The sequence below is a fragment of the Dipteris shenzhenensis genome, chromosome 20, assembly GCF_047967505.1.
Source record: "Dipteris shenzhenensis isolate YYH24624 ecotype China chromosome 20, Dip_SZ_1.0, whole genome shotgun sequence".
NCBI lineage: Eukaryota > Viridiplantae > Streptophyta > Polypodiopsida > Gleicheniales > Dipteridaceae > Dipteris > Dipteris shenzhenensis.
The window spans coordinates 36638052-36651704 of record NC_141615.1 but is presented as its reverse complement, the minus strand read 5'-3'; the positions used below and the strand labels follow the sequence as shown (position 1 = coordinate 36651704).

The 13653-nt window shown below is 43.8% G+C and overlaps 1 protein-coding gene across 1 annotated transcript; it reads left to right on the top strand.

The window, feature by feature from the left end:
- Window positions 1-348: 348 nt before the first annotated feature.
- LOC147889600 (UDP-glycosyltransferase 85A1-like) lies at window positions 349-1937 on the top strand. Its single transcript, XM_087391848.1, has 2 exons — window positions 349-905; window positions 1009-1937. Exons 1-2 carry the CDS (start codon window positions 362-364, stop codon window positions 1926-1928), a joined length of 1464 nt encoding a protein of 487 aa, XP_087247974.1. The 5' UTR covers window positions 349-361; the 3' UTR covers window positions 1929-1937.
- The last annotated feature ends 11716 nt before the right edge of the window (window positions 1938-13653 follow it).

Sequence of the window (13653 nt, the reverse complement as noted above, 5' to 3'; positions counted from 1 at the left end):
AGTGGAGCCTTCTCCCCCGTAAGGTGGTGGGCGAATTTATGGCGTTGAAGGCGTGACGGCTTCTCTGCATTCATGGTTGACATTCTTCCTTCAACCCTCCCATCGCGACACGTATCACATGAGATCTCCCTCCGAGCTCGACACGTGGTAGGCTGGCTACCTCCTATCGTGATGACATGTGGCAAGGTTGCTCTCCTCCCTCCTTAGAAAATAGTATAGATATAGATATAGATATAGATATAGAAGTATAGAAGTATAGAAGTATAGATAGTATAGAAGTATAGAAGTATATAAGAAATAGTATAGATAGATAGATATAGATAACTAAGCAGTCCAGAGCAGAGTGTTGAGTTGAGAGGGTATGGCGCAGCCAAGGAGCAGCTGCAAAGCTCATATTGTGGCTATGCCGGTGCCCGCGCAAGGCCATATCAACCCTCTCATGCAGCTCTGCAAGCAGCTAGCTTCCCAAGGATTCACTATCTCCTTCCTCAACTCCGACATCAATCACCTCCGCATCCTCCGCTCCCAACATGTTTCCCTCGACGAACTCCAATCCTTCGTCACTCTCCCCTCCCACCATGGCCTCGACATCCGCTTGTTTGGCCTCGGCGATGGCCTCCCCCCCGACCCCCACAACCCCTCTACAACTAAAACCACCCACCAGCTCGTCGACTTCATCCAAGCCCTCGTCTCCCCCTCCTTTCAGCAGTCTACCAACCGCCTCATTGCCAAACTTGTCCAGCAGCGTGACCCCCCCGTGACTTGCATAATCTCAGATATGCGCCTCGTCTTCACTCAAGATATCGCCAACGAGCTCGGCATCCCCCATGTTGCCTTCTGGACTCAAAACGCAGCCAATTTTGCGGCGCATCTTGTCATCACCGACGGCTACAGGCCACCTGCAGGTAGAAATTCCGTTCATAACCATTTCCGCTGAAGCACACAAGTCCTGTTGCGCTGGTTCTTTCATACCTGCATCATCCTCACTGGGCGTCTCGTTTGCTGCAGATGACTCAACTCTTATCACCTGCGTTCCCGGTGCACCCCCTCATAAACGCTCGGAGCTGACCCAGCTGCTAACAGCAGATCCTTCGGAGCTCCTGTTCCATTTTGCAACCAACCCTTTCCGATGGAGGGGGGAATCTGCGTGGATTGTACTCAACACTTTCGATGAACTGGAGGAGTCGGCTATGGCGTTTCTCAAGAAGGAGCGCAGTATTCTTACCATGGGCCCTTTGTTGACTCCTCCGTTCTTCAATTTCTCAGCGAACACCCAATCTAAGCCATCTACCATTTTACCAGATGATCTTTCTTCTTGCCTGGAGTGGCTTGACACTCAACGCAAGACCTCCGTTCTCTACATTTCTTTTGGAACTCTGGCATCCCAATCAGCCCAGCAGATGATCGAGTTAGCACATGGTTTGGAAGCCAGCGGGCAGCCGTTCCTCTGGGTTATCCGTCCAGATCTGATGCCATCCGAGTCGGCAGACTCTCTCGAGGACGTTCTCCACCGCACAAAGCACCGCTCTAGGGTGGTCCAGTGGGCGCCACAGCTAGATGTGCTCTCGCACGCGTCTGTGGGCGGATTCCTGACGCACTGCGGGTGGAATTCCATTCTAGAGAGCATTATGCAAGGGATACCGATGCTGGGGTGGCCGTCGTTCGTGGACCAAGGGCTGAATGCGAGGTGCATTGCGGACGGATGGAGGATTGGGATGGGACTGGAGGCGGATGAGAGCGGGTGGGTGAAGAAGGAGGAGGTGGAGAAGAAGGTGAAGGAGCTGATGGAGGGTGAGAAGGGAAAGGAACTGAGGGAGAAGGTCAGCAAGGTGAGGCAAGCAGCCGAGAGAGCCGTAGCTGCAGGGGGTTCTTCCGACACCAATTTCAAGCTCTTCGTCAACTGGCTACAAGAGCAGACGCAACAGTAGATATGCATAATTTACTACCTGAACAAGCTACAATATAGTGGTTTATAGTGATTCGAATTTCATATTCATTTATGGTCTTCCATAGTTCACTACAATTTTATGGCCTTGCATAATTCACTACTTGGCAAGCCAGTTGTGTCACTTTCAGTGTGCGGTGTTCAATGACAGCATCTTTCCTACGAGACGAGATACAGAACCTTGACTTTCAGTGTGCCGTCACGGTGTTCAATCGTCAATGTCAGCATCTTTCTTAACACATTTAAAAAAAACTTGTGGGTGAAAAATATAAATTGAAAATTTGCAAGTTTCCAGCAATAATTTAAAGAAGCAACAATTTTCAGTGTGCCTTCACGGTGTTCAATCATCAATGGTAGCATGTTCTTAACACATTAAAAACAAGGTGAATGATACATATCTATCATTAATTAGGCTTGTGTGAGGGTGAGTGAAATGTTTAAGAGAGAGCATAAAATTGGAGGCATGAAAAGGAAAGAGTGTACAAAGAGTAGTAAATGTAAATGGTACAAAAGTCAACAAGATGAATATTTATTGAGAGGGAGAGAGAGAGAGAGAGAGAGAGAAAAGGGGGGGTGGGGTGTGAAAGTTAAAAGAGAGCATAAAATTGGAGGCATGAAAAGGAAAGAGTATACAAAGAGTAGTAAATGCAAATGGTACAAAAGTCAACAAGATGATTTCATTGAGAAGGAGAGAGAGAGAGAGAGAGAGAGGAGGGGGGGACGAGGGGCTTGCCTAGCGAGAAGAAGAAGAAGAGAGAGAGAGAGAGAGAGAGAGAGAGAGAGAGAGAGAGAGAGAGGAGGGGGGGGACTTTCCTAGTAGAGAGAGAGGAGAGAGAGAGAGGAGAGAGAAAAGAAGGAGAGAGAGAGAGAGAGAGAGGACGAAGTCACTAAATGCATGCATTAAAGCCTCTTACAAGGAGCATACTTGGACGAATCACCTTTGTACCAAAGTCATAAATACTAGCTTGCCAAAGTTACTAGCAACCAATAGGAAATTCTCACCCCAACAAATAGAAATAATGAGGATTTTTAGCTTTGCAAAACTCGAACAGTTGCTAAGGCTACCCAAAGGGCAGGTCAAAAAACTTATGGGTGAAAAGTATAAATTGAAAATCTGCAAAGTTTAAGCAATAATATAAAGAATTGAAATCCATGTTACTCTCTTGAGGCCTAGTGGGAAGTTATCCTTTTGGAGCCTTTGTTAAGCCACTTGTCACACTCTTAGACAATGGATCTTGAAAGATACAATGGTTTAAATTGTGCTTTGTTTTTAGTTGTGGAGTCTTTTTGGCTTGAAAGAACATAATCATTTTATCATGGTATCCACCTTGGAAAACTATCTTTGTGCCATTTGAATAAATAGGACAACAACCTATTTAAGGCTGCTTCTCTCTCTCTCTCTCTTCTCCTCCTTTTCACCTCCTTATTATTCTTTTCCATAAGGTTTTTTGCTATTTTTCGTGTATCGCATTCCATGTTTTCACGAGTAGGCCTTTTAAATGTGTTCAACTTGTTTTAGTTTAGGAGAAAGTACCAAAAGCTAAGATGAAAACCCCCAAACAAGATGCATTGTCCACATTAGCCCACAAACATCACTAAGCCTAATCTTCTTGCACAATTGGCAGTTGACACTTAATGTCGTGGCTTGCCTAGCATAAAGACTGTTGAAGTTTTCCTTCACCATCATTTGTCTAGATGCCAGATTTTCATCTACAAAGGATTCCTTGATGTCTACGCTTTTTGCAATGTTGGAAGAGTATCAATATGGAAATCCACAACCAGTTCATGGAATAGAACTCGAAGAGGATCGACCACGTGAATGACTCTAGGTCTCTTCTACATTTTGTGAGAGTGGGACTATCGATAACAAAAAGAATGTCAGGTATGCAAGTTTAAAAACATTGTTTCTTCATATGAGTAATCCTAGGAGTGGCACAAGATCTACACTAGCTCTGTAAATCCTACTATTGTCTCACCCTAGCTGCGGAAATGTAGTAACATGCTATGCGTTGCACCAATGCTTTGTTGGATACTTGCTATTTCTCACGCATTGTCGCTTAGGAGCTTGTACCGATCCTGATTTTGGATGGAAGTTATCATCCTCCATATATTTTGACGATGAGAAATTCTCTTGCAAATGGTTCTGTGTAGCAAACTTACGATGGATTCTTTGCCTTGAAATAGAAAATTCTCCACTTGATTTTCAAGCGCAAGGGAAAGCTTGATGCTTTTGATGCAGACGAAGAGTAGGGAGTTCACCATTTTTGTTATGTTTTGCTAGGAAATGTAAAAGAAAGATAGAGAGAGAGGGGCTCTCATGGTTGAGAGTTGCAACTACCTCGGCCTAGCTAAAATACGAATCTTCTCTTATGCTCTTATACATAAGCCAAAGTATCATAGCTATTTACTCCATGTGCCAAAATATTTTTCACAGGCAATAGGCAATTGATGGGGTGGCCTGAGCTAATAAATCTTATTTTTGGCCACAAAGAAAGCCGATTGTGTAGGGTGTCTTGTAGGTGAAGTCTGTTGTTTTCTGTTAGTATAATAGATGGATGTGAGTCTTCTACATAAGCTTGAGCAATATTCTATTGTTTACATTCAAACATCTTTTTGCCTCTTGATTGAGTGTAGAGCATGATTTCACGGCAGCAACAACAACAATTTTCTCATCCATCACAATCCTCAAGGCCATTCTCACCCTCTTCTTTGAGTGCTAATCGAGGGATTGCATCAAGAGCTTCTCCAATGCGTGCAAGATGAGTTCCTTAAGAAGAAAGCTTTCTTCACTACCTCTAGGCCATGCTCATGCTCGGAGTTCTTGATCAGCACATCAACTGCATGCACATCCACTGGTGTAACCTTGTGTGCTGCCAAAATGTAGGCCTCTTTCTCATTCTCCTCAAAGCATATCAAGCCAATGAAAGCCTTCAATGCCACGAACTGGATACTTGCATACTCCAGACATCCTTTTAGGATCTCAAAAAACTTCAATACACTATCAAAGTTCTTGTTCCACAAATGGTTGGCCACTAAGTAGGGCAATATCTTGATCATTTAGAAATTTGTTCAAAGGTCCTTCTTCTGTAGTACCCGCCTCTCTCCATGTTCTTGCACCATCCATTTTGCTCGATAGTCCTTCTGAGCAGACCTCAAAGCTCCATAATGTTGAGGAGCACTAAAGAGGCCATATTGCTTGTCCTACCACACATTGATCAGGGCAATAGAGAACCTAGAGTTGATGAAACTTCAAGAAAACATATGTAAGCTCGAGATGGAGATTCTAGAGTGGAGTCGAACACAGTGCGAGAAGAATCAGTGGCAAAGAAAAGCTCATAAATAACCTTCATAACTAGACCTTTACTGAGGGAGATTAGGGGCACGGCGTCGCATCAAGTTGTTCATCTAGGAGAAAAGAAAAGACATTACAAGAAGATGCAAAGCCTATACGTCACCTTCAGCTTTCTCCAACTCTTGCAGTTTCCAAGAGATTTCTTCTAGCGGCGTGCAGTCTCGCATTGTAGCTTTTTCTTCTAGGCAAGCCAGTGGAGCACTTTCTGGATGGTGGCCTTAAGTCAAGGAACCCGGATGAGGTATTTGGTGCATCTCGTTTCATGGTGGCCACATGCCCCACAATAATTACATATTATGGCCCTCACGCATGTGGTTTGCCTCCATTGGGAGGGTCCTAATTACATATTATGACCTTTATGTGTGCGGTTTGCCTCCACTAGGAAGGTCTAGGTTTTGGCTTCATAGATTACCTTGAATTGTGTGGACCATAAAATCTTTTAGAAATGGTACCAACTTGGATCTCATAGATGGCTCGAGCAAGTGTATCAGCCACACTATTCTTGGACCTAGGGATGTGCTGTAATTAGATCTCTTGGAATCCTTGGCAGAGTTACATGGTGTGTTGATGATGTGGGGCCAAGGAATCACTTCGTACCTTCCAATCACCCACTGACTTGTCAGCACATTAGCTGAGAATCCCCCCACACTTTGAGCTGGGTGTTTTGATGGTCCTTTGCTTTCTACAAACTGAAGATAAGGGCTGAATACTCAGTTTGATTGAATGTGTCAGTGACCATAGGGATACTATACCAGAATTCCACCTCGTCAGAGGAAAATAAAGATACATCGGCCCCAGTTGCTTTTGTTGAGGGCTTGTAGGCACCATCAAAGTGCATTACCCATGCTAACATTATACGAGGACCAAAACATGTACATCCCAAGTCTCCCGATAATCCAACATAGGAAGTATGAGTGGATGTGGAGATGCTAAAACTTCAGTATGACCTTTGAGGCCACATTTTTCAAGCATATCAAACACAATGTCACAATTAGTGTGGATTTAGCTTGTCTTCTCGATTTTGGTCTAGTTCAAACATTTGACATATGAGCCGCACATGTAAGAGGAGGCTCATCATCGTCTTCAGAGGCTGCCATTTTAGTATCCTTTGTGAATTCATCCACATCATCACAAACGTTGCTACGCAACTGAGCCTGCGCTTCTAGTCCTTTGGCATTTCCTCTTGTTTCAAGGATTAGTCGATGCAAAAACATGAGACAAACTGGGTCTCTATTCCTTGGCTTGCCTCGAGTTGAGAGCATCATCCATTAGCTCATCCATAAGCCATAAATCAGAACAAATGCCGAAGTGAACGGAGAGCATCCACGATACAGTGCAAATCCACTTTGAGGAGCGACTGGTCAAAGCAGGCAAAAGTGGCCTATGCCATTTTAGGTTGTCTGCGGGGACTGCAAATCGTGCACCGCCTAACCAAGCTCTCAGATTGATATTGACCCTGCTGATTGAAATGGGCAAACTACAAGATTGTATATCTTCTGAACTGCTTTATAATACAATCCTTTTTGTTCTTTTTAAAAAAAAACTTTAGCAAGGTACGCAAGACCAAATAGACTTGCAATCCTTTGTTGATGATTTATTTTATGCCCAAATATAATAACAACATGAAGCTCAACATGTGGTATAAAGGGTTGATTTAGTACAAAAGGGTTACGTGGCCAGAACATCTTATCCGTACAGGTTCATATTATTACATAGAAACTCAAAAAACCCTAACTTTTTAGTATAATCATAATAATAGCTTTTTGGTGTCCTAGATAACTTGACCCTCTCCTTAAGGATTTTCCTCTTCCTTCCTTTCATTGGCACGGTATTGGAAAAACAAGTGGATTCTGACATCTATGCTGATTGGCTTCCAAAGCATCAACTAGAGAACCTGCACTCCCCATCCATCTTCATCACCTATGAGAAATCGGTCCAGGTGCACCATATATAATAATCAGATAATACTAGTTTATCGACATGGATTAAGCAGCAGATCCTTAGGATAAGTCCCCAATCCTCAGGCAATTCCCACCCATCATCAACAAACCTCACATCACGCACCACCTCAGAAGATGGCAAGACTTCGATGGTTGTGCAGCTTGGGGTGCTAAAGTCAAAGTTTTGCCAATGGATGTGTAGGACTTAAATTTCCTTTATGTCCCATGAAAGGATCTCCCACCCATCGTGAGAATCACTGAGTTGGTGGACCACATGACATTGCAAGTCGATTGGAAGCTCTAGAAACACCTCCCACCAGATGCTCATGGTTGTTGACCTTAGGCTTCAAGGGAATTCCTTGAAATTGTCAACCTCAGTCATATAAGTTGATCTATTGATCTGATCCTTCAATCAAAGCTGAGCGGTTGAAATCATCAACCCTAGAAAATTAAGTACTTTTTGTCTTTAGAGCACCTCAAACAGAAACCAAGAACATGTGTTTGGGCTAGCTGCTGGCACTTAATACCTGACAAAGTTTTGAACTGGACTACCTCCAAGACCCAACTATTTTTTGAGTTTGACTACACAGTGTTGAAGAGCTCAGAAATCTTAGTACTTCTTCTTTTAATAGTACATTGAAATTTTATCTCTATCAAAAGTTATGGCTTTTGGAATCTTTTGACCAAATAATTGAAACATAACCAAATTCCCACCACTTATCACATGAAATCTTAGTTAGCCCAATGGTAAAATAAACCTTTTTGCAGAAGAGTGGTCCAAGGTTCAATTATTTTGGGGAACCCTACAAAGCCAACTCACCATGCAAGTAATGATGTGGTAGCCACGTGGCAAGAGGTGATGTGGCAACAGACTACTGATGTGGTAGGGGCGGTCGGGTGACATGGTAGGGGATGTCAAACGATGACATGGTAGGAGCAGTCAAATGATGACATGGCAAGGGTAACTAAATGACAACATGGCAGGCGTGGTTAGATGATGATGTGGCAGGGGCAACCGGATGTGATGATATGGCAAGGGTTACTAAACAATGACGGCACGAGGGTGGCACCCGAGTGTCCGAGGTGAGGGGAAGTGAGGTGGTGGTAGTGACGCACAGTGAAGCAGCACCGGCAGGAATGGGGACAACACCTACACAAAGGAGGAGGGTGCACTCGAGGTGGTAGCAGCAAGTGCAAGAATAGTGCCTAAGGCACGTGGGATGATGCCTGGGGTGGCAGTAGGGAGGAGAATGATGGGGGAAAACCCGAGGTGGTAATGGCGCCCAAGATTCGTGCGGGGAGGAGAGTGATGGGGGGGCCACTAGAGGTGGTGGCGAATTAAGGCAAGGGAGAGGCTAGATGTAGGAGAACGGTGAGGAGAGGGAGGAGAGTGTGTGGAGAGAGAATCAGGATGAAAGGGAGGATCCTTATGATCAACTGTAAGTTCCAAGTCATCTACATACAAGATCCATTAACCTTCTCCCCCCTTTGAGAAGGGAGAGAGAAAAAAAAGGAGAGGAAAAAACAAGGGGAAGAAAGAAAAGAGAGAGATGAGAGAAGAGAGAGAGGGTGAGGCTAGAGAGAGAAATGAGAGGGAGAGGTGAGTGGAGAAAGAGAGAGTGGGAGAGTGTAAGAGGGGAGTGGACTGTAAAGAGACAAAAAGATGAGTGACAAAGTAAGAAGGGAAGGTGTGGGAATTTGTTTTCTTTCCTTTTCAAGAAAAGTAAACGTCAACGGAAGAGTACATGAGGATATTCATAGAGGTGAAGGTCCACCTATCAAGGAGTCATCGCACTCTTTGAAATCCAGCTAGCCAAAAATAGCCAAAACGTGCTAAAATCAGGTCATACACTCCTTCCCAAAGCCAAGCGCCTGCCCCAATCATATCGCCCCTATCTCTAATGCCCGAATCTCCTACACAAGCCGTTCTCTGGCTTATGAATGCCCTCTCTTTCCTCCTACTTCTCAACTGTAGCAAATCTAGGTCTCTAGGGTAGGAATCTCAACCTTGAGAACCTAACCAGCCTTCTTTATTTAGTTTCTATTCTGCTGCGCTGTGTAATTTAACAACTAGTAGGTGGGAAAAGGAGAGTAATGGTATTAACATCATCGAGGGGGGGGAGACATGGGGGAGAATGAAGGAGGAGAGTGGAAGCGTGATATGCACACTAAAGAAGTAATGAAAATGGCTTAATTCTCCAACATGGTGGCTATACAAGTGAGGAGGTGTCGCATCAAAGAGCTCCTCCCCCCTCTTTTATAACCAAAGGGAAGGGGCTTCACATTTATTGTCCCTCTCCCACATGCATGGTGTGGAAGGGTCATCTTTCATGTGAGTGCATGGCAATGTGAACCCTAAATTGCAATCAACAAAATTTTGAGGGTTGCATACTCCAAACCCATATCCCTAGTGCAAGATGCACTTTGATTTTCTCTCTTATTTGATATTCACATGGGTGGGCTGGGACAAAATATGCTTGCCACCTCAACCCTTTCTCACACATTTTATATTCAAGCTCCTATTGACCCTTCCCTCACCTCATTCAATGCTGCCAAGGTGGAACCATGGCACATAGGGGTATGTTCCCATATCGCCTACTTTACATATAAAATATCACAAGTTGCATGTACTATGTGCATTATTTTCAAAGATTCTTCCAACATGGAAGGGTGGCACATGGATTCCCTTGCCACCTCAACCATGGGGCCTTGACTACAATATATTATATGACTATTGCCACATACACATATAGTGCTTCCACTTATTACTACTCAATATATTATGTGACTATTGCCACATACACACATCGTGCTTCCACTTATTACATTTACACTGGAAATTCTTGAGCAGTAACAACACACACTATTGGCTCTTTCCCATGGCTTCTGCAGGAAGAGCAAAGTATTCTCAATATGCAGGGTTCCAAGGCTTTTTGTCACCTACAGATATATCGGGGTTGTCGTTTGTAGTATATGTGTAGCTTAGGACCTTGAGTCGTATTTCAGTGAGAGACATAGGCTTAAGTGTGGTAAGAAAACATAGTGCATGCATGTGTAAAAGGAACATGTATCATCATGGTTGAGGTAATGAACGCTTTCACCTTCATTGGGGGTTGAGGAGTTTAGGAGGAGTTTAAGGGTTAGAGGGAAGTTCAGGGTTCAGAAGGAGGTCCAAGGTTTAGAAGGAGGCTCCAAGGTTTAGAGAGAGGTTCCAAAGTTTAGAAGGAGGTTCCAGATTTTAGAAGAGGTTCAAGAGTTTAGAAGAGGTTCCAGCATTAGGAGGATCCAAGGTTCAGGGTAGACTACATGGTGGAGAATTCATCTCCCTCATAGATCATGGAGGTTAAGGGTTGAAGAACTAAGGGTTTAGGGGGAGCACAGGAGTGGGAGAGGAAGAAGGTGTAAGAGCATGGGGGAAAGAAGAGAGAGGACTCAGAGGAGGGAGGAAGAGGAGGAGGAGGAGGAATAGAGGAGGAGGGAGGAGGAGGAGGAGGGAGGAGGGAGGAGGAGAAGGGAGGAGGAGGAGGGAGGAGGAGAGGGGGAGGATGGGTTGCAAGGTTGGAGGAGAGGGGAGGAGGAGTTGCAAGGTTAGGACATGCTTTTGGACGTGGAGTGCAAGGAAGCATGGACACTTGAGACAATTGCTTGGAATACCAAAGTAGAACTCAACACAATGCCCCAAAAAGTGTGGGCTTCATTCCATTATGGGGTATTTATACAAGTTGGAGAGCTTCTCTCTCTGCATGTAGGATTTGTAAGACATTCTCTCTCTACATGTAGAACTTGCATATAGAAGTGCATGTGGGAGTTGCAAGTTGCATGTAAGAGTTGCATGTTGCATGTAGGAGTTGCATGCAGCACTCGCATGTTGCATGTAAAACTCACATGTAGAACATGCATGTAGGAGTTGCATGTATAACTCACATGTAGGAGTTGCATGTAGAACATGCATGTAGGAGTTGCATGTAGAACTCGCATGTAGGAGTTGCATGTAGAACTCACATGTTAAGGGAGACGAGTTCTCCACCATGTACTCTACTCTAAACCTTGGAACCTCTTCTAAACTCTGGAACCTCCTTCTAAACCTTGGAACCTCCTTCTAAACCTCGGAATCTCCTTCTAAACCCTGAACCTCCCTCTAACCCTTGAACTCCTCCTAAACCCTACAACCCCCAATGAAGACGAAAGCCTTCATTACCTCAACCATGATGATACACGTTCCTTTTATACATGTGAGTTATATGTTTGCTTACCATACTTAAGCCTACATCTCTCATCAGAACACGAATCGAGGTCCTAAGCTACACTTGTTGGATGGATGGGACCCACATAGTCAATCCCCCATTTTTCAAATGGTTTTTGTGCAACAACTATTGTTAGGCGATTGAAGTCTTTGTGTTGTGGCTTAGTAGTCCGTTGGCATACATCACAGCCTTTTTTACATATTCATAGGCATCTACCCACAGTGTTGGCCACCAGTAGCCAGCGAGAGGACTTTTCTTACTATGGTTTCCCCTTGGAAGTGTCCTCCTACAATGCCTTCATGGACTTCACTCAAGATTGGCATGATCTCATGAGGCATTACACATCTTCTTAATACTTGGTCCTTGCCCATCTTGTACAGTTGTCCTGCAATTAGTTGATAGGGTGCAGCCTTTAGAATTAGTGGTCTTCCTGCCATTAAGTACACAATGATATCTCCACACCACTCTGGAATAGCATCTATTTGAAATAGTGTGGCATCTAGTAAGTCATCTTCTACTCCAGTGGCTTCTTCTCCCGACTTGACATGAGACATGTGATCGGCAATGTAGTGTTGGGCACCTTTGCGGACCACTATTTTGAAGTTGAATTCTTGAAGCAAGAGGACCCATTTGGTTATTCTTCCGATTGTACATAGACGGTTCACAAGATAAAGCAATGCTTGATGGGTCAATGTAGAAGACAAAATCAATTGCCAGAATTTTGTAACACTATACACCATTGCTAGGGCTTCTCTTTCTGTGAGGGTATAGTTGATCTCTGCATCATTGAGTTGTCAACTGGCAAAGTAGAATGGGTAGTCTTTCATATGTTCACCAAGTTGACAAAGCACACTCCCAACTGCATACTTCGATTCATCAGTATGAACATGAAAATCAATATCCCAATTGGGAGATATAAGGATGGGTGATGTGATTAGGCACACCACTTTAAAAGCTCAAAGGCTTGGTCGCACTCTTCTGTCCATAAGAATTCCACTAGTAATTTGTAAAGTGGTCTAGCTATCATGGCATACCGCAATATAAATCTTCTATAATAGCCGGCATGTCCCATAAAGACTTGTACACCTTTGGAATTTGTAGGAGGAGGCAATTCCCTGATGATTTTGATTTTGTCCATGTTAGTTGCAATCCCATGTTGAGAAACAATGTGTCCCAAAACAACTCCGTGGGTGACCATGAACTGGCATTTTGTTGGATTTAGGGAGATGCCATAGTCCCTGCATTTGATTAGTACTGCTTCAAGACATTTGAAGTGGTCTTTTTTGTTTGAATGGATGCACAAATCATCCAAGAACACCTGGAAAAACTTATTTAGAAATGTCTTGAAAGCTGTGAACATGGAATGTGGTTGGGGCATTACAAAGGCCGAATGGCATGACTCTATATGCAAAAATACCCCATTCTATAGCAAAAGCTATTTTTGATTGGTCTTTAGGAGCAATTTGCACTTGGTTATAGCCACTAAAGCCATCCAAGAAGCTATATATTTTAGAACTTGCCACCTTTTCCAACACTATTTTTGTTAAGGGTAGGGGATAACGATCCCTAATTGTGGCTGCATTCACATTCTTTAAGTTTACGCATATTCTAAGCTTCTTGTTGCATTTAGGTATAATGACGATGGGTGAAACCCAATCACTGTGCTCTATCTCATAGATGAATCTGGCATCTAGGAGTTTTTCCAGCTTGTCACATAAACCATGGTGCCATACTTTGGATTTGTGCAATAAGGTCCACATATCTTAGGGTGGGCACCTTCCCTTATAGGTATCATGTGTTTTGCCACATCTGGTGCAATTTCTTTCATCTCTTTATATGACCATGCTAGGTAGTCACGGTATTCCATTAGGAGTGCTTTGAGTTTGGTTTCATCTTCTTGTCAAAGTTGTTCCCTAATGAAAACCAATATTTCTTCCTCCCCTTCAAGGGCGAGGTTTATTGTGCATGTTTTTGCCAGTCCCTCATAGATTGGAGTTTCTCCAATGCTATCGGTTTCTTGAACATCAGATTCTCTTAGTGGTCTTGGCATTGCTATGGGGACACTGCCACTTGTGTAATTCTTGAAGTACTTTGGCACTTCTTGAAGATTAGCCTTTGATGGTGTTGAACTAGCCTGACATGTGCCATGTGTATGGGTGGCATAGTATTATA